This window comes from Chenopodium quinoa, unplaced genomic scaffold, assembly GCF_001683475.1.
Source record: "Chenopodium quinoa cultivar QQ74 unplaced genomic scaffold, ASM168347v1, whole genome shotgun sequence".
Classification (NCBI taxonomy): Eukaryota; Viridiplantae; Streptophyta; class Magnoliopsida; order Caryophyllales; family Amaranthaceae; genus Chenopodium; species Chenopodium quinoa.
In genome coordinates, this window is record NW_018745003.1 from 4899525 (window position 1) to 4921562 (window position 22038).

At 36.0% G+C, this 22038-nt stretch overlaps 2 protein-coding genes across 3 annotated transcripts; one reads left to right on the top strand and one right to left on the bottom strand.

The window, feature by feature from the left end:
- Positions 1 to 517: 517 nt before the first annotated feature.
- Positions 518 to 5892, bottom strand: LOC110708053 (NEDD8 ultimate buster 1-like). The gene is made up of 11 exons (XM_021886153.1): positions 5570 to 5892; positions 4644 to 4766; positions 4421 to 4517; positions 4256 to 4291; positions 3907 to 4094; positions 3718 to 3820; positions 2882 to 3063; positions 2733 to 2810; positions 2132 to 2234; positions 1930 to 2023; positions 518 to 1326 (listed from the first exon to the last, which is right to left on the bottom strand). Exons 1-11 carry the CDS (start codon positions 5890 to 5892, stop codon positions 974 to 976), a joined length of 1680 nt encoding a protein of 559 aa, XP_021741845.1. The 3' UTR covers positions 518 to 973.
- A 10894-nt stretch (positions 5893 to 16786) lies between these two features.
- On the top strand, positions 16787 to 20813 carry LOC110708054 (protein ALP1-like). Of its 2 annotated transcripts, none has more exons than XM_021886154.1 (2): positions 16787 to 18230; positions 20267 to 20813. In XM_021886154.1, the coding sequence occupies exons 1-2, from the start codon at positions 16968 to 16970 to the stop codon at positions 20384 to 20386; spliced, it is 1383 nt and encodes a 460-aa protein (XP_021741846.1). In that variant the 5' UTR covers positions 16787 to 16967; the 3' UTR covers positions 20387 to 20813. The 2 variants fall into 2 exon arrangements, with proteins under 2 accessions (XP_021741846.1, XP_021741847.1); XM_021886155.1 differs by lacking the exon at positions 20267 to 20813 and adding an exon at positions 19208 to 19901.
- Positions 20814 to 22038: the final 1225 nt, after the last annotated feature.

A 22038-nucleotide genomic window follows, 5' to 3' on the forward strand; every position in this document is an offset into this window, starting at 1 on the left:
GGAAATTTGGTGAGGAAATTTTATCCCACCAATAAAAATAAAAATAAAATAAAAATCCTCACCAATCTCTCTCTTTCTTTCAATACCCCACCAACATTTTCTCTCTCTTACAAATCACCATATTCACATTTTTTATATAATAAAAAATTAGCAAGCAAGCAAAAAAAATTAAATAAGTAGCAAGTGGTGGTGAGCCCCACTTGCTACTGTTCATTTTCAATTTTCCTCATGGGGTGAGGAATATCAGCTTTCCTCACGAGGAAAAACCAATTTCCTCATTTTTGTGATGTCCATAATAATCAAATTATCATTGTTGGATTGCTCTAATTTGGTTATTCCAATTCTTGTTCCGCATAATTTCGTACTCTGCAATATTATTAGGTAGTGGATGGGATAAAAAGAGCGGGGTTCGTGAACATGCTTGAGAACTTAACCACCTATCAAAGTTGAATGTTCCAAGTCAAATAAATATAATTCGAGCTTTTTCGAATATCTGTTCCAAATAAAAACAAGCAGATAAGGTAAATAGACTTCTGTTATACTCGTAAATTAAGCCAAGCCTGGCCCTAAACTGCAAGTCAAGAAGAGAGCCTCAAAAACACCCTTAGTAAATGATTTAAAAGCTGAAATTCTATATAAGTTTATCATTGGTATTTGATCTACTAATGCTAGCCACTTCAAACTAAAAATAAAAAACTGCCTTCCCAAAGAAACTTTAAGAGTAAAACAACTTTACAAAACCGTAGCCTGACCACTGAGCAATGCAATCCCTACCATTTCTGTACACCATCAGCATATTCTAGATACCTCTTGACTTCTTCCCGTCTATGCAACAACTTATTGATTGTAACTATGACTATCGAGAAGTCAATAAATAGTTGACCTGCTGGTTTTTGTTAGATGCATCAGCATCGCCACGATAAGAGCTCATTCTATGCAGTATTTACAGCATCAACAGGTCAGACCTCTCCTCTCAGTTACTTCTAACCATGGCAGAATCAAGCAAGGCCAGATATTCATTAAGAGCTTCGGCTTCTTTGGTCACATCAATGTCATAATCTGAAAATGCGTCACCTCTATGTAATTCCTCTACGAGTTCATCTTCCATCTCAAGGTCTCGTTCTTCCCCTTCACGAGAACTTGATGGACTCTCTCTCTCATCACCACTGGAACTTGGCAAGTTTAGTCTTTCTCCGGCAGTTGAACTGGTAGCAGGATCGAAACTTGGTATAGAGCCATCAACAGAAGCAGAGGACATCTGACCTTGTGCAAGCAGCTCATTTAATGCCGCAGTTTTTGTTCCGTGGGAATTAACCGCAGCAATCACTGCGTACCAAAACTCAATCAGATAAGTCGTTTGCGGAAGGACATGGCAGAAGAGGCATACAACTTACATCCTATGTCAATATTTTTCTAGTGGGGGCAAACATATAATACACTCATTAGAAACATAAGTATTCATGTCAGCCTAAAGGATACGAGATTATCATATAATTCATATACTTCATATACCAGAGAAAGACTGCAAGAGGTTGCACAAATTAACCTCAGAAAAAAATTTCAAACACTCAATAAATAAATGACCAATTAAAGATCCCCAATACTTTTAATTTCCCACAACCCAGGGTCCAAAGGACATAGGGCTTGCAATTTAGTGGTTAAGAACCAGGAATACATTTATATGGTGATATTCACACAATTTGAAAGTATGTTATCCTAGGGCTAAAGACATGAAAATATCATTAACAAATTTCCTTTGTCAATGGTGCATTGGTGCACTAAGGTACTAAGGTATCCCTTCAAAACAAATAAAAGAAAATTCAAAGTGGTTAGGACTTACTAAATACTTTCAGGAACAAAATAATTCAAACCAGAGGTCATCAAAATATAAGGATAAAAAAAACTGCATTTAATACCAGGTAAATATACCTTGTGATCTTTCAAAACCCATGGATACAAGTTCGTCAGTTATTGAATCCACATGTTTCTGTTGTCTTTTCCTCTTCTTAGATTCAATATCAAGCTGCAAACAAAATGAAGGCAAATGAAGAATTTGGAAATATAAATAAGGGTTGAAGCCACTCAGAATACCAATAAAAGGGTTGTATTGTACGAAGGGCATAATAGTTACCTGTATCTTAGAGTTAAGCTCTGGGTTAGTCAAATCATCCAAAGCCTTTTGTGTGTCATTCTCATGCCTTCGGAGGACTTCTGCAGCAAGCTCCCTCTCAAACCTGAAAAAGGAGCAACTTAAAGCTTTGATGACAGAATATGCTTGATTCTGCTTCACATACAAGTGCATTGATCTTAAAAATTTTAAAAGTTTTTTAATATTAGAATCCCTTAAGTCTACTTTTTATTTTGGGTGACGGTCAACCTGACAGGTAAATGATATAGCAAAATATTTGATGAGCAGCAAGTTGCCTTTTCCTGGATTTGACGTCATATAGTACTACAGAATATTTTTAGATGCAGTCATTTACAGGTCAACAATAATTAACTGGAGTGACAAATTTGCTTGAAGTAGATCGCATCCCTCTTGCATTTTTACACCTTTAGTATAATGTTAGTTCATAAGGATGTGTGAATGACGAACACAAAAGATCAATCTAAGTAGAAAACTTCCTACAAATAATCACCTTTGGCCATAACAATTATAGGTAGGAAATAGCCTTGGGAACAGGTGAGTTTTTTTTTTTTTTTTTTTGGACGGGAAGAACAAGTGAGCTTACCCAATGGTCTCTAACACTTGCACCATTTGAAGATCAACAGCTTTGCCAAGGGGAGTCTTTCCAAACTTCTTCTGCTCCCTGCAAGAAGTTAAACATGATAAGAATAAAGAAGCAACTAAATGGAACAATTAGAATTAATGAACAAATACCTAATTTCCTGTTGACGCTTGATATCATCTTCCCGCTTCTTTGCCTTCTTTTCTTTCTCCTCCTCTAGAAAATTGATAGCACTTTCAGCATCCTGCTCATTCATCTTCAGAGCTCTCTTAGCTTCATATTCATGATAGCCCATGCTCATTAGCAGTGATAAGGCTTCATCTGATACTTGAAGCTGAATAAAAAAAATATATATATACATCATCATTTACAGCAGTAATGTGAAGCCTGTCTGATATTAGGCAAAAGGTATAGGGTGAATATGAATAGTAAATAGAGATACAGCAATAGAGACAGCAAAACAAGGATCATGAAATCTTTAATAGTCTCAAAAACCAGCAAACAAATCAATCCATCCACTTCAAAATCAAGTACTACCTTGGACTGCATCTAGTTTTAATAGAGAATAGCTCATTATTCTTAGCCTGAATCCTCAAACTGTTTACGCATGAAACAGTCACCAAACTCATAATCTCTTGGCCAAAATCATTCTATCACAAAGGCAGATAGCCAGATACACGATACAACACCTAGAAACTCTATAAGACAAACCTGTACTGTGCAAAAGCAATGTGGAAATTTCCAAAATAACAACATAATGGCACACAGGAAAAGCAGAAAAGGATCTACATAGAAAGGGTGCCCCTGATTTTTAAGAGCAGGGTGGAAAAAAGTTTAACAGATTCTTCAATTTTCCAAAAGAAACATCTACTTCTTGAATATCAAACAGATTAAAAGACAATCAGTTAGGGAGGTGATCAAAGGAGGTAAGCCGCTGATAATAATCTTAAATAACACAAGATAGAACAAACTGTTGCATAATGCATACCTTAGAGTATCTTGCTTTGGCAGATGTCAAAGCTTCTCTAGATTTATCCAATTTGCCACAGTGAAAAGCTGCAACACCTTCCAAGAGCTCTAACCTCAAATATCTAGGAGGAACCAAACAAAAATAGAATTATGCAGCAGTCTTCCTTCCCAGAAAAACTACATAATAGGAAAGAAGGAGGTAACCTACAATGCAATCTCTGGGCTACGACTACTCTGGAGCTCTCTTGCACGAGATGCATTCTTTCCATGGGAGCGTTCAATACCTACTCTAGCTTTTGCAAGACGCTCACCAGCCAATGCGAGCAAGTTGATGTCACGAAGCATAAAATAGCACCACACCATGTCAATTTGAAGGATTGGAACATTGTCAATACACTGCGAACATGAACCATTGAATAAGCACACACATATTTATATGCAAGAGAAAACATGAAGAAAGCCAATAACCAGATACACTCAGATATGCAGAATAAATACAGTAACTTGCAACTCCTTAAGAAACTCATGGTGAAAACGAATGACTAATACAGTAATACCTCTATGAGTTTTGAGTCACAGAGAGAAAATGCCTCCTGAAAAACATAATGGATCTCACGTTAAGAACTTCATGTTCAGAGAAGAGTTACGCAGAAAGATCGAATTTGTCTGACAATAATTTCTTATTCACAATAAACTCTCCGCATAGACGTGCTGCCACTAACCTCTCCCATTTCAAGCACCTCTAATGCGTCTTTGTATTGCTGTGTTCTCATTAGCTGCTTTCCTTTTGTATGCAGCATAAGACCCATCATTATTGCCCTGTCATATACAAAATATAAGGCGAATCCACACAAGTGGCTGCTTCTCAACATTTGAAACTAAAGAGAGATTCTAAGATTCCAGATGGTGCATACAGTAGCCAGCTTACAATAAGCAAACACATACCTTTGATCAGTCTCAGAACCCATATTAACCTTCTGTCCTCTTTGATCCTCAAGCTCAATGTTGTAGTCATCAATAGGTAGCGATCCATCAGCATGTCTCTTAGCAAGCATAGCAACAGCCATCCTGGTAAATTTAAAGAAAGATAACTTTCAGGCATTAAGCAGTAGGGGCCAGCAATCAAGCTAAGAATGCTGTTAAAGCAAGCAATAACCAACCTCATTCTCCTTTCAATTTGAATCAAGCAAGTTAAGATACGTTCAAACAAACGATTGTAAGCAATAATTCAAAAGCCCAAAGTCCCAAGCGACAATATAAAAGTTCAAATGATTCGAGAATAAGTCGAAGATACCACAGGTGCACAACAATATGATCCACAGACACCATACCTTTCTAAAGCAATTCAGTTCAGAACACAAAAGCCCTTATAATCTAATAGAGCAGCATAAACATTATTAGGCCCAAAGCTTTTAATTCTCACTAACATTACTATAGAAATCACTTCTTCCCAGCTTCCCTAGTTCCAATATTTACATACAAGGATATTAATGAATATACTTCGATGATCAAAGATGTGAAAACTTGTATAAAGATATAAAATCACCATATTTCAATCCAATTCCTTTTAAACAACCGTCAATCAAATGTGGCATATTACTTGGTGAAGAAGAAAATACTACTTTAAGTGAAAACATGAAATTTAATCCCCTCATTCATCAAAACAAAAACCCTTTACAATAATTCATGCTATCAAAACCTAAATCAACATAATTTCCCCAACTTACTTACATGATCAACAACCCCAAAACCCTTATCCCAACCAAAAAAAAAATATCAAAACTTTCACAATCAAATCCAACCAAAACAATTAAAACATACGACAAATCAATAGCACGAGCAAAAAAAAACAAGGAAGATTAAGATTTTACTTAAGACGAGTGAGTCTAGAAGAGCGCTGTTCTTCAGCCATCAATTCCTGCTGAAAAGACTTGCCCTCATCAACATTAACTCGAGTAACCAAAATCTTGGCATTATTTTTGAGACCCAATTCACTTAATTTAAGGTTGGTGTTGTTATTTTGATCATCAGTTTGGTCTTTAAGTAATCGACCGCCAAAAATAAGATTGATTGAAGAAGGGGTACAATTTGATCGGTTAGCAACCTCTTGACGCAACATGGGTACAGTCCAATTCTCTAATTCAACCTCTAAAATACCTGACCATGTACCCGCTATCTTCAATTTCGCCGCCATTGTTAGGGTGATGGCAAAGACGAGAGGGGATTTGAGAATTCGGAGACTAGAGTTCTTGGTATGGTATCTTTCGGTGATGAATGACTATTTATATTGACTTAGAAAGGAGAAAATTCAAGGCTAGCATATGGGAATTATATACCCTTTGAGGGTGTTTGGTATGTGGAAATTTAGGGGGGAAAATACCTTATTTAGAAGGGAACTGATATATACACACAATAGTTGTATGTGTAACCTTTTCCTATTTAGAGGGTGTTTGCCTTAATATGTGGGAATTAGAGTTTGTTTTGGTGAGAATTTTTCCTTTATGGGTTTATTTTTAAGACTATTATTATAATTAACTATTACATTATATTTCTCTAGAAATTTTTATATTTTAATTATCAATATTTTTAAGAAATCGAGCTATCTATAATGTTTCATATTAATCATTAAATTAAATTAAAATTTTCTTTTATACAAATTCATATACTGATTTATATACCATACATCGCAGGACACTATATTAGTATTGAAATGGAGCACAACAAACTTTTATACATCCCTTTTAAACATTTTGTTTAACAGTTTTGCCCCTGTGTGAAATGATGGTTTTGACCTTATATTAAATTTTGGACATTACTTTTAATACCTTCCTAAAACGGTAATAACAAACCAAATAACGGAAAATGATTTTGGCAAACTCATTGCGAGAACACGATTTACAAAGAGGTGTGTCAAAATCTATTTCTCCAACTTACTAGCTTTGAGCTTTAATGTTGTGGTAAAAGAAGACAAGTTGGCTAAATTTGAGAGTAGCATAAGTGAAAGTGGATCATAGGTAGTGCACATAAAAGTAAAGTGGATCATAGTATTTTAATTATCTAGCTCATTCAATTCATTATATATGGAAATAAATTTAAATGGGATTTGAAAAGCTAAGATCAATATCAGTGCATTTTAGTATAAAAAAAAACTAACATAGATTATATATTGTAAAAGTTATATTCTCCACTTTGATGAAATTGTTAATCTATCAAGTGTTACTAGCAATAAGAATGAAGTTGAGGATTTAATTTATGTTCAAGTGTTACTAGGCGCTAGGGTTTCGAGGGTGGTGGGAGGGGCGGCTGACGGTTTTACGGGGAAGGAGAGGAGTTTTAGGGTTCTACGGGGCTGGGGAAGTTTTACGGGGGAGGGGAAAGCTTTGTGGGGGCAGGGTGTTGGAACATTTATTGATAAATGTGCTTATGAGTTCATATATGAGGTTTATATTATTCTAGGAGTTGAGGAGAGTTATTAAAATGATTATACTTAGAGGTATGGCAAAGCAAGATGTATAAAAAGTGACAAAACAAAGCAAAATTGACTAATTTGTGCTTCGCCCTAACTGACAGGGCAATGACGCCCTGTAGGGCGAGCACAAGTAAGATAGTCAATTATCTCAATTTCATTGAGATGTTGCTCGCTCCCGATTGGACGCCCTTGCCCGGTCTGCCAGGGCGAAGGGGGTTTGTCAGTTTTTACATGTTTTTCAAAAGTGGTTTGCCAGCCCGCCCTTGCCCGGTCTGCTAGGGCGGAGTTCAAAATTGACGATTTTTGACAGGTTTTGAACGGATTGCTTAGTGAACGAACATATCCGTTGGATATTAACTACTCTTCATACAAACTCTACAAATAGGAGTTTATATGACATATATGATAGAGGAGAAAAAGAAATTATCATTTTAACTTGCTTCTTTTGAGAGAAATTAATCTAGAGTATTTTCTCTCAATTGGTTTTACAAACACTTGTTCACAAACTTCTTGTACATTGATTTTGATAAACAACCAAAATTAATTGTCTCTTCTTTGTATCCCATTAGTTATATCGTGTTAACCCTGTTGTTTCGTAGAGGGTCGATAATAAACTATTAGGAAAGCGACTATGATACATGCCTAGAAGAAATATTCGGTCCCTCTTGCTTTATCCTCCATTTTGATCTAACACTGGGGAGGTGTGGCAAACGACGATGAGTGGTACAGTGGGGAAGGTGTGGCGAGTGGTGAGTTGGCTGGGTGGTGGCTAAAAAAGGTGGAAATTGAAAGAAATGGGTGGTTGTGTGGTGGTGATGTGGTGGTGGGGTTGGCAGCTTTTTTCCCATTGTTTTTCAAAACAAACAACATAGTTTATGTACGTAAGGGTTGTTCATTCCATTATCTTTTTTCCCTTTGTTCATTTCATTCTGTTTACCTCGTACAAACCAAACGACCCCTTATAGCCTTGGCTCATTACTTTGAATACAGTTAACATTCAATATTTAACCAATACTATTTTCATGTTTAAAGAAAAATCAATAATTAACCAACACTCAAGTGCCAGCAAGGTAGTGGCAATACATAGGCACCGCTTAGACCTAATTGATTCATTTTCTTCTTATAAGTGACAACAAATTATACAATACAAAATATAGTTCTTTCACAAATTGAGATCGAATGATATATTGCAAAAGTTAATTAATTACATTATTAAATCCTTGTTAGTGATAAACAGATTCGTCAAAAAACAAAATTACTAATAGATTCATTTCCTTCCAAATTCCAACTATAAAATGCTCCGTATATGTATAATTGTTGCATAATTGGAGACTGAATCATAGAATTGACACCACTTAATATATTTTTTTAAAAAAAATTGTTAAAATATTTAAAAGATAATTTATTTAACATTGATTATTTAATATGAGAAAGATAATATAAAATTTATGAATAATTTTCTTAAAAAAAAATTTATGAGTAATCTAACATCTGTGTAGTTTTACGTAATTTTTTAATTTATGAATAATTTTAATATAGTTTTTTTTATGTTATTTAAACCCAATTATAAAAAAATGCTAGATACGTCATGGCAACCAAGCATACAACATGCAAAAGCTCATTGTTATCTTCTACTATTATTTTCGGACCATTACCGATATAAACACGGTTTTCTTTAATCACTTCTTTGTAATATTTTGTAACCGCCAAAGCTCTTATCACAGGCCCAAATTTGTTGATAGCAGAATTAACTATTTCAACAGTCCTAAGTTGCAATCGTGCTTGAGGTTGACACTTTGGAATAATGTCACAATTTGGCACAAAAAATGGTTGTCATTAATTAATACCCAAATTATTAATTAAAAAGTAAATTAGTATAACAAATTTAAAGGGAATACATGTTTACATACATAGATTTCTTTAATTTCAGTACATTTAACACGCGAACTAGATTTACTTTTCAACCTCTTCACGATTAGGTGGGATTTTTCGCTTTCGTCTCGACATCCTCCTCCGCTATTATCAATCAACCACTTAACGTCAAAAGAAAAATTTTGACGCTTTTGAAACAATGGTTATCCTTCCATAATACTTTCAATCTCGTTTTAACTGAAGGGCGGAAGGAATAATATGCACAATTACTTCCAATTTGGGGTTGTATTCTTGGTTTAATTGATATCAATTCCTTTGTAATCACGTGTCATCCAAGATATTTAACTACTCCTAACAGGGAATTTCCGCCATTAATGGTACAATATGGTGGTGTTTTTGCACAAACCTTCCACTTTCTCTTCTCTCCCCTCTCTAAGCTATACGACTATGCCCTAATGGCTAATACCTTATTTGTGGGGTCATGTACCTTCATTTTCTACACCATTTAGTTTTATTCCAATACAATTTTTAAATTTATTTGTCACTTTAAACAAATACGGAGTATACGAGTACTTGTCAACTTTGCCTACTTTGGTCAATTTTTTTTATACACAATGTGTAATATCAATATCTATTTTTTATACTTATAGTACGACTATGATGATTTAAATATGTTTTTCTTTTACCGGTGATTATTGTAGTATTTAATGTATTATAGTGACTCCACTCCGCATCAACAATTAAGTTGTGGGGAAGAGAATTAGTACTCCATAATTAGTGTATGTGTCTTTTGCAACGTGTAAGAAATTTCACATTTTAACCTATTAAGCCATTTTGGATAATTTTTAAGAGAATTAGTAATCCATAATTATGTATTAATGTGTTGCACAATTTGGACAATTTTTTGTACATATTTTAAATAGTGCGACAAGATTCTAATTTACGGAGTAAGGAGAAACCAAGCCAACACACCTCACGATAAAATTTTTATAAGATATGCAAATTTTGTGGTAAAAGTAGTTTAATAAAATTTTAACTTCTCTAGTTGATAAACGACCATATGTATACAAACATTTACGTAATACATGACACATGTGCAACTCTTCTACTAGTAAATTAAAGTTCAAAAGAGTATGGTTACAAAGGCGAAAAGGATCTAATTATTGTATAAAACGAACAACAATTTTAAAGTTAATTCACATTACATAATATGATGTTGTCCATAACTTTTAAATTAATTCACGGTACATAACAGTATGTTATTCATGAATTATCTTATATATTAGGAATTATTTACACATTTGTTTAGAGTGAACAATTAATAGAGTATGATTAAAGACAAAAAAAAAATATGATGATCACTACAACAACATGAAACATAGATCGATTGCTTTAGGTAAGTTCTCAAAAAAGGTTACTACTTTTCCTTTTATCAACTTTAGTATAGTCACCAATATGACTAAACTTTTTCTTAGATCCAAAATTGCTCTAAGGAACTAAGGAACGTTTTTTTTTTTTTATTTTTTTATTATCCATTTGTGAACATATATATATATATATATATATATATATATATATATATATATATATATATTTTGAAACATTGTGAACATTTATATTAGTATGCACATGGATCAAACTTCATTTTAAATCTTGAAAATGTTAGGGAGCATATCAAAGGAGGAAGATGATTTTTTATTTCTTGGATTTCCTTGAAATTGTGAAAATATTTTTATAGAGTTTGTATGCAAATCACATGTGTGACATTTTTTTTACTTTTATACCCTCATTTATGTATGCAAATCACATGTATGACAGTTTTTTGGCTTGTTTTTTTTTGCCTTTTCTTTATTACCTTTTAAAAAGATTGAAATAACTCCTATAAAAAATGTTTGGACAATTATACTCTTTTAAAATGTTTATCTACTTATTTGCCTAATGTTAGTTGACTTTTTTAATGAACTCTTAAGAACAATGTGCGGAAATTTATGGGACTTGTTATTCATCGCCCGCAAATCTCTACATAAAGCCCACATTTTATAATTTTTTTGACAAATTTGCCCTTTTTATAATTTTAACCGAAAACAAATTTTTCGCACTAACAAAAAATGTGGAGTAGCACCGGATCGCCGAGGATCACTGAAGAGACGTCGGCGGCGGCGACATGCACCGGAGAGTCGTCATCGTTGCCGGAAAACGAGGTTCGTAACGTATCGTAAGGACGAAATGGTGGCTGGCGCCTAGCCGAGGAGGCCATGCCGTGGTTGTGGCGCCTAGCCAGGACGCCGCCACTGTGGCATAGGCGACTGGTGGGGCAGCCTCACCAGTGGGAGTGGCGCGTGGCCAGGACGCCGGAGCCACGGCCGGGGCGCCTGGCCAGGACGCCGCCACCATGGCGGCGGCGTCCTGGCCAGGCGCCTCCACCGTGGCCCCGGCGTCCTGGCCAGGCGCCACTAGGGGCTGAATTTAAATTTATTTATTTTTTTTTTTAATTTAATTTCCCTTTTTTTTTTTTTGATTTTTTTTTTTTTGAATTTTTTTTTTGTTTGTTTGTTTGTTTTGTTTTTGTTTTTTATAATTATGTTTTTTTTTATGGATTTTTGTTTGTGTTTGTTTAATTTTGTTTTAATTTATTTTTTGAATTAAATTTTTTTTTTAATAAAGTTTTTTTAATGCATCTTTTATTTTTGTGTTTGTTTTTGTTTTATTTTGTTTTATTTTCTTTTGTATTTGTTTTTTTTTTTATTATGGTTTTTTTATGCATGATTTTGTTTTGTTTGTTTTTTTATGTTTGATAAATTTGAAATGAAATGTGTGTTATTATTTTGTTTTTTAAATGTATTATGCGTTAAATATAAAAATGATATTTAGAAATTAAAATTTAGAAATTGCGTTTGTGATAATTTTGTGTTAAGTGCATTAATTTAATCTTAATGTAATTATATTTATATGTTATATGTTATTGTTACAGGATTATGGTGGAGACGGAAATGATTACAGCGGGATTTTTGTACATGATGGCCTGTTCGAAGATGCTCAACAAGCGATTGATTGGGCAAAACAGGTTGCAATTAGATCAGGCTTTTGTTTAGTAGTAGCAACTCATAAATCTCAACGGGATGGTAGAATGGATCGCATTTTGAGATGCGACCGTTATCGCAAAAGAGAAGAACGAGATTTCAGTAAAGCGATTCGGTTTGACTCAAAGCGGAAAGGTTGTGGGTGTCAGTTCCGAGTTAAGGTTCGACAACATCATAGGCGTGACGGTTGGGAAGTGAAGGGTTACGGCAAATGGGGATATCACAACCATGAGCTGATAGCATACAAAGTGGGGCATCGGCAGTTAAGCGGCCTAAGTCCAGCTGCGAAACTAGTTGTAAAAGAAATGAGTGATGCTCAAGTGAAGCCCGCTAAAATATTAGCGTCTGTGTTAGAGAAATTCCCCGAAGACCAGCCAAACCGAAGACACATCTACAACGTCAGACAGAAATTGAGGTTTGAACGGTCAGAGGGAAGGAACCCTATACAGCAGCTTCTACACCAGGCACAAGCACGTGGTTACCTGTACTGGTTTGAATCTGATGAAGACACATCGGAGGTGACTCATTTGTTCCTTGTGCATCCTGATTGTGCTGATATGATTTCGTCTTGGCCATCTGTGATTCTGATCGATTCAACGTACAAGACAAACAAGTATAAGTTTCCACTGGTTGAGATGGTTGGGATGACTCCAACGAACCAGAACTTTTTGATTGGTTATGCAGTTATGAAGGATGAGACGGTTGCGAGTTACCGTTGGGTGTTGGAGAAGTTGAGAAATTACATCGGCCCAAGTGTTCAGCCATCGGCCATCGTCAGCGATTGTGAGGGAGGTCTCTTTGCCCCTATAGCGGAGCTATTTCCGGAGTCGAGCCATTTACTGTGCACATGGCACATCAACAACTGCGTGAAAGTCAAAGCCTATAACCTTTTCAACAAGAACTTAGATTCAGCAGAGAGATTGGTAAATGGTAAGTGGCGGAAGATCCTGCAAGCTACCACGGAGGCAGAGTACGACCGAGCCTTGGATAACTTCAAGGATGCATACCAATGGTGCCCGACAATCGTAGACTATGTGATGCAGCAGTGGGTGCCTCAGAGGGAAAAGTTTGTCAAATATTGGACAAACCAAGTTCTTCATTTTGGAAACACTACTACATGTAGAGTTGAGAGCGCTCATAGAGCTCTGAAGGACTGGATTGATTCTTCCACCTCTGCTCTGGATACACTGTTCGAGAGAATAAACAAGGCTATTGATACTCAGAGGAACGGCATCAAGAACTCTCTCGAGGACTCCAGACGGCGACATGGCACGATGTATAGCCATTTCATATTTAAGATTCTCCATGGTCGTGTGTCACACTACTGCTTGGGGTTGATTCTGAGCGAGCACACCAGGATGAGGGAGTTGGGTGATGAAGTGGCTATTCGGTGCGGATGTGCTATATCGGTGACTCATGGACTACCTTGTGCATGCACCATTCACCGCGTAATTACGCAAGATAGGGCGTCGTTACATGTTGATCAGGTTCATCCATTCTGGCGGACGCTCGTTATCGGAGAGCATGTTGTTCCACAGACAGTCAACCGTGAACAGGAGGAGTTGGAGCAGTTTCGTTCGATGTTTGACCAAGTGTCCTCCAGCCACGCTTCAATCATTCGTAGTGTTACCCACGTACTTCATGACATGTTCAACTCGTCGTGCTCGGATCATGAGGAACCTGAGGGGGTCGAGCGACCACGGGGCCGACAACCACGGCGGGAAAGGAGTGCGTTTGAGTACATTCGTGGTCGTGGTCGTGGTCGTGGCCGTGGTCGTACATCGTCATCAAGTTGTAGTCAAACTTCTTCGTCGGTGAATATGCCCGGCACCGGTACGGTACTTTAGTTTAATTTACTTTTTAGAGTGTTTGTTTAGTTTTCTGCTGACTTGTTAATTGTGTTTTTTGATGTGTGCAACAGGTAGAATGGACATTGAACATTTTCCATATAAAGACAGGATCCCTAACATCATGATGCCGTTCCTGGACGGGTGGAATGATGTGGTTGCAGATGGTAACTGCGGATTTCGGGTTGTGGCTGATGTGTTTCAGATGGGTGAAGACAACTACGGTTTAGTGCGTCAGTTGATGTACAGTGAAATCGCCTCAAACCGAGCTGTTTATCGCCACGTGTACGGACAGGACTTGGATAGGTCTCTGCAGCGTATCCGGTGGGGAGGAGGACGTTGCGGTCAAAATCATTGGTTCGACGCGCCACTTGATCTCTTCGCCGTTGCAAACATCTACAAGTGTGCAGTGATGCATTTCGGCCTTGGTTTGCATGGTGGAGCTTACTATCCATGTACCACGGTTCTGCCTTGGTGTTCGCGTGAGACCGTCACCAGACCGGTAAGAGAGGTTGCTATTGGATTTCTGGGGCCGTCATACAGACATTTCATCCGACTGGACCTGTCACCCGATTTTCCGGTCCCACCGATCATACCAACGTGGTACACCATTCGTACAGCAAGCGTAGAGGGCTGGGATGCGCTATATCATGACCGGGTGCAGCAGTGGAACAATCTAGTTGCCTTTTCTATGTGACCTTCTATTGTTATTGCTATGTTTTTCCCATTTATTTAATTTTCGGATTCTAATTTTCGTATTTAGTTTTCCCATTTAAATGTGAACTTGTATTTAATTTTCGTATGCCCACTAATTACAACTTAAAATAAAAATTATAAAAACTAAAAATATAATGTCAAATTCTAAGAACTTAAAATAATAATTATAAGAATAGATAATGTTAACTTTTACAAACAACTAGGAAAATGTTATATAAATGCACTGCCGACATATCAATAATCTCTCTGTGACGCCCACTGCCACTGCTCAAGGGCCCGTTCCAGTTCATCAATAACAGCTCTGCCTGTTGCAGTCGTCATGTTGTCCCTCTCCTCAAAAAGTCTGTGTCCCAACTGCGTCATCTTTCCCATCCACTACACATAACAAAACACATAAAATTCAATAACGACGTATTATATGAAAAAAAACACAACTACAAATGTTTTATGAGACGTACCGCATCCACGACGTATCATCATCATCTTGATCATCCGCAGAACAGTGCACCCGTTCTCTGCGGGCCGAGGCCGAAATACCACGGGATCTAACGTGTCTGGGCCCCGAGCTCTCCATTGAGTAGATCGTACTCCTCACGACGTCAATACTCTTCCCCACACCAGGTCCATGCGATGCCTAACTCCAAGTAAATAACGAAACATAATAACGAAAACAAATTAAAAAAAGTCGAATATAAACACAAAAGCAAATAAACAAGTTACGGAAATAAAATTATAAACATAAAAAATATAAATATAAACAAGACAATATACATATAAACATAAGAAATATAAACATAAACATAAACATATACCAAAAACAAAAAATATAACCAAAAACAAAAAATATAAACTACAAACAAAAAAAAAACAAACATAAACAAAAACAAAAAATATTACCAAAAACAAAAAATATAAATACAAAAAAGGACGAAAATAAACACAAAAGCAAATAAACAAGTAACGGAAATAAAATTATAAACATAAAAAATAAAAACATAAACAACACAATATAAATAAAAACATAAAAAATATAAATATAAACATAAAAAAATATAAATATGAACATAAAAAAATATAAATATGAACAAAACAATATACCAAAAACAAAATATATAACCAAAAACAAAAAATATAAACAACAAACTAAAAAATGAAAAACATAAACAAAAACAAAAAATCAAAAATGCAAAGAAAAACCAAAAACAAAAAACTAACAAAACTTAAAAAATTTAAAATTGCAAAAACTTAAAAAAAGAAGAACATCAAAATTTTAAAGAAAATTTATAAAAAAAAAAGGGAACTTATAATTTTTTTACATACAAAAATATAATTCAAAAAAAAAAAACAATACATAGGAACATAAAATTAAAAATTAAAACCAGAAACAATTTTTTTTTTTTAAAAAAAATAGAACATAAAATTAAAACAAATAAAAAAACAAAATTTAAAAAAAAAAAGGGAACATACAATTTAAAAAAAAGAAAAACAAATTTTAAAAAAAAAAAAAAAATTTCGAAAATAAAATTTAAAATTAAAAAAAAACAAAAAAAAATTAAAAAAAAAAAGAAAGAGAAGGAGGCGCCTAGGCAAGACGCCCGTACGGTGGTGGCGGCGCCTATCCCAGACGCCACCACCACGGCCGTGGCGCCTAGCCTATCCGCCTCCGCCGTGGTAGTGGCGTCTGGGCTAGGCGCCGCCTCCACCGTACGAGCGTCCTGCCTAGGCGCCTCCTCCGTGGTGGTGGCGTCTCGCCTTGGCGCCCCACCGTCGCCGGAGGTTTTTTTTTTTTAAAAAAAATTACAAAAATTACCTTCTCGCCGGCAAACCGCCTTCCGCCCACCGCCGGAGCCGCCACTTCCTTGCCGGGCCGCCTCGACATAGCTCGGGAAATAATTTAGAGAGAGAAAGTGGAAGTAGAGAGTAGAGAGAGAAATTGTGTTTTTTAGTTTGAGGGCAAAAGTGTCATTTCACTCTTATTTTGTGGGCTTTATGTAGGAATTTGCGGGTGATGTTTAACAGTTCACAAATTTATACCCTAAATATTTTTTTTTTTTTACATATTTCTCTCATTAATGTTACCAACCAGTTATTGTGACACAAAACCAAACTGAAAAAAATTCTAGGACATGACTAATTTTTCCGGAAAATAATTAAAAATACTTCTAATAGAGTTTGAACTGTGACCAATTAGAACAAATTTAGAACTCAATTAAGATTCAACATTATTTTTGGAAACCTTTCTAAAAATGAAACAATCTCATACCAAATTTGACCACAAAAAACCATGGCTGCTTCTCCCAAACCTCCTTCCACTAAACGCCGCACCACCAAACGCAAAACTCCAACCACCACCACCATCACCACCCTTTCTCCTCTAATCTCCGCCATTACAACCGCTCTTTCTTCCTCTCACTCTTTCCTCCATGACAACGATCTTCATCTTCTTCCTTCTCAATCTCTCTCTCTTCAATCTTCTCTCTCTTCTGCCTTCCTTTCTCTCTCTAAACTCCAACCCCATTTACAGCTCCCTCTTTCTCTCTCTTCCTGCTGTTGGTTTCAGCGTTTACTCCTTTCTTCCACCTGTGATGACGATCCAAGGTGGGTTGATTTCTTCCGTATGTCAAAACCCACTTTTTATCGCCTCAATTCCATGCTTTCTGACTCGATTTCATCTGTTCTTACTTTGTCAATTTCTTCTGATTTTGCACTTGGGGCTGCTATTTATAGGCTCGCGCATAATGGGTCATTTTCGATTGTGGGTAAACGATTCGGGTTAAGCTCGAATGATGCTTGTAGGGTTTTTTATGCTGTTTGTAAGGTGATTTGTGATCAATTGGGGGGTTATTTGGGTGGATTTAGGTCGGAATTAGGGAGAATTTTGGTGGGTTTTGAGCGGATTTCGTTGATTAATTGTTGTGGGGTTTTAGGGGTTGAGAAATTCCCAATAGAAGGTGATATTTTGGGGAAAGATGGGTTTTTGATGGTTCAAGCTTTGGTTGATTGTGATGGCAGATTCTTGGATGTTTCTGCTGGTTGGCCTAGTACATTCGATCCCGATTCGATTTTACGACAAACAAGATTGTTTTTGAGTGTGGAGGAATCTAAAGAGCTATTGAATGGTCCTGAAGTTGAGCTAATTGATGGGAATTTGATGCCTCAGTATATATTGGGCGATTCTTGTTATACTTGTTTGCCATGGCTTTTGACTCCTTTTGTACAGAAGGGTGAGGCAGAGGATTCGAGCTCGAGCGAAAAAGAGTTCAATGAGGTGCATAAGAGAGCAATTGAGTTAGTAAGGATGGCATTTGGGAGGGTTAGAGCTAATTGGAAATTGCTAAATAGGAGGTGGAAGGAGGAGTTTGTTGAATTCTTGCCTTTTATTGTCATCACTGCCTGTGTGCTGAATAATTTTTTGATGAAGCATGGAGAACTATCAAGTGATGATGATTCGGGTTGTGTTCGAGAGCAGGATATGCCGGTTTATGATAGGGAGGTCGATGAAGGTGCTGCGAGGATTAGGGATTTGCTGGCATTGCATCTTAGCCTGGTAAGACAAGATAATTGAATGTTTCTTATGTGAAAAACACTTAATTTAACTAGATGATGATATGTTTAGCCCTTGTAGAATTGGAATATTATTTGTTTAAATTGATTAGTATCTTTGTACCTTAACGTGAGTTGATGATTTCATTGATCTTTGGTCAATCTTGTTGAAGTTTGAATAAGAAAAATGTTACATGTTATACCTGTAAAAGTTCATTTTATGAGTATCATAATTCTGGTACCGAAATTAAGTGTTGATCCTGTTTTATTCCCGTTCACTTAAAAACACTTTGCACTTCTAGCTCTTTTGTCCTGCTAACTCTAAGCAACCTTATTAGTTATTACAGCATTCATCCTGTTCACGAGGCTGAATGATGTTAAATGTGTAATGAATATCCCCAAAAGTTATTTTATGTAAACAAATTGAAGCACACAAGGGCAGCAATTTATAGATAGAAATTTATCTCCTGGCAATCCAACTACAATGACATGTTCTCACTACACTTACGGCTTACCCTTCTCTACGTATCTGCTTGCTGGTGATTGGCCTAGCTTTCCTATCCCATACTGGTTTAGTGATTTTAATTCTAACAGGGCTGTTCTTAGGGTTGTTTCAGAGTCAGTTTGGGGTAAGTGTGAGTTTACAAGAGTTGAGATTCAGCTATGATCATTAGATGACCGTGTTATATCTTAGCCTCTTAGGCCCTGTTCACTTTACCTTATTTTTATTGAAGTGAAATTATTTTTACTGAATTAAAATTATTTTTGCTGAATTGAAATTATTTTTACTAAATTGAAATTAACTTTACTAAACTGAATTTATATTTACTGAATATTATTTTTGTAAGATGGAGTGAAGAAGGCCTTAGTAAGATTTTAGAGATTGTCGAAGAACTCGATTTTCTTATATGGACATTATGAAATAACTTTTTGTGGTGCAGAATTAGAATTTGATGAAGCATTATTATGTATTTTTATCAGGTAAAATTTGGTATGCCACAAAGTAATACTGACCCTCAAAATGCAAGGGACTAAGATAAATTAGGCCCCTTAGCCATCTCATGTATGTGGAGGATTGAGCTTGAACCTAGAGGAAGCCAAGGGAGTAGCAGGTGGTTAGAATCATTAAATCCTCTATGAATACTCGCCTAAATAAGACTTGATGAAACTAAAACCCAAACTTGTGGTATAGTTTGTGAAACTATCACTTGAGGACCCATTTTCTTGCCCCTTTTAGGTATATATTATCACAGTATTATTTATTGAGGTGATTACTTACCTGGTGTTTAGAATGTAAATGGTGATTAATCTGATTATATTGTGACTCTGCTTGAATTTTTGTATGGGAAGGGTAAAATCATGCTATCATGTGAAAGTTCACGAGTCTGAATAATCATTTCCTGTCACATAGCTGAAAGTTTCTGACTTAGAGGCGAGAGAAATTGGGGACTAAGATTGTTACTCTGTCTCTTCTAAGTATCTATTAGGTGGTGGTGAGGTTAACCCTGCCAACAGCTAACTGTTTTGTTGCCATGTGAAGTCTAATTTCAGTTAAGGGATTTTGAATAGAGTTTACTTAATTTGTCTTCATCTATTTAATAGAAAAGGATGTGTATTCAAGCACCAATGGCAAGCAGTGTTACACATTGCAGCCAGGCAACTAAAAGTTATGATACAAAGTATGCTATTAGCTATTCCTAGTTTCCTACTAGCTTTCCATCAACTGTGTTTTTAAGTACTAGTTCATCAGACATTTGAATAAAATAAAGTTAAATGTTACTATGGTTGATTGGTTATAAGTTGTTTAAAGAGCATGTTAAACTGTGCCTTAAGCACGTATCTTAATTACATTTGCTCACTCCCTGAAGGATATATAAAATGGAAGCAATAACATGAAATAATTGAGTTGATGCAACATAAGAAATGCCAATAGTTCATACTATACTAATATTATGTTGCATGCAAGTTCTTAAAGAATAATTTTTTTTATTGATTTTCCAGCTGAAATTTTAGTTATTCTTCTCTTCCAATAACCAATAGGTTTGCGAATCTAGCCCGAAAAACATTAAGTATAGAAAGGGAAGGAGACGCGGAGTCATCAACTTTGAGAAAGTTATGAATATCGAGGAACAAATTTATACACTAAGCCATAAGTTTTGAATCACACCAGCTTTAGCAAGAAAAAACTACTCATTTCAGTGCACCAATGTTGATTGAGGACTATGTTAGCAGTCACCTGAAGTGTTTGACTCAAATCTGATGCTTGACATGGATACATTAAGTTTTTCCATAGAGGTTGATTGATCTTTTGTGCAATTCCTGGATAATGGAGGTCTTCAAAGGAATATATTTCCTTCATAAGCTAGAATTGAAATATGAGAAATGAACTCCATATAATAATTTTATGTTCTTCAGGTTAGAAAAGGTTTATGGATAGGTTTAAAACATTTAGCTCATGGTCTAGGGATGCTGCCTTTCTAGTTGTAACTAAAGGTCTAAAGGTCATACACTTTGTTGAAAGTCTACCGGTTATTAACTTCAGATATGATATATGCTTCTACTTTATCTAGAATGAGATTTACCTTTTCTTCCGCTTTATGCTAATTGTGTGTGTGTGATGAGTAGTATCAATTGTGAAAGATTATTTAGGCAAGTAGGTAAATTCGTATAGGTTGTTGTTAGGATGATCTTTTATTCTTATATGGTCAATGCATGCCTCTTGGACAGCTAAGTAAGCATTTAATTGAGAACCTGATTAGGTTGAACTCAAGGTTATAATTTAAGGCTATTGAGGTTATGAGAACCAGCAACCAAGTTGGAATATATGAATAGGCAAGTGAGTGTTGCATCAAATGTCGTCAATAGATCATTGTCATTATAGATTACATCAATCATGGACTCACTCAATCTGTTGATTTGGGGTTATTGTATAAGAACAGTGCATCAGTCTTCTGAAAATGACAAGCCTCTAAGCAAGATGGACTTTTTAGTTCTTGTGACTTGATTAAGGAATGAATACCAACTTTTCGTAACTAATCTCTAAGAGAGAAAGAGAAGATAGATCAACAAGGGGAAGAGACATCCATAGTATTATAATTATTATTTACATAGTCATCGAATACAACAAGCCATCACATTCATAAGTGACAAAACCTTCACATCAAGAACCCCATGATCATTAAACACGCCTTGCTCTCGTGAGCTTTCTTGCTATTCTCTCGAAGTATTAGTAGGAAAGGATGCATGCTTTAGCAAGATAAAACCATGCATTCCACCAATGAGGATTAATTAACATAATTATCACAACCGCAAGAAACATAGTCACACCAGATACCGTGAAGGTGATATAAAAGGTTTCCATGCCAATCCAATCACCTTGGGATTCACTTGTACTCGTGGAGGGCGTATCATCTGGATGAAGGAAGTCCACAAAGGAAGGGATTGCCTTGGTAACTGCTGGCATCGAAGGTGGATGACTGACCTTGAAATGGGATCTTCCCTCACAGGTGGTTGTAGCTGATGTTAAAGACCCCGAGAGTATTCAAATTTGTAACTTCAGCTGGAATTCTTTCATTTAAGTGATTGTAGGATAAATCCAAATTCTTGATGTTCTTCAAGCTTGAGAAAGTTGATGGAATGACACCCCATAATAATTGGTTATGAGATAAATTCAATGCATGGATGTTGCTCAAATTGCGAAGCTCATGTGGTATGTGGCCTGTTAATTTGTTGCAAGACAAATCTATTTCAAACATGTAACCAAGGATGTTGCTAAAGCTCATGTGGTATGTGGCCTGTTAATCTGTTGCAAG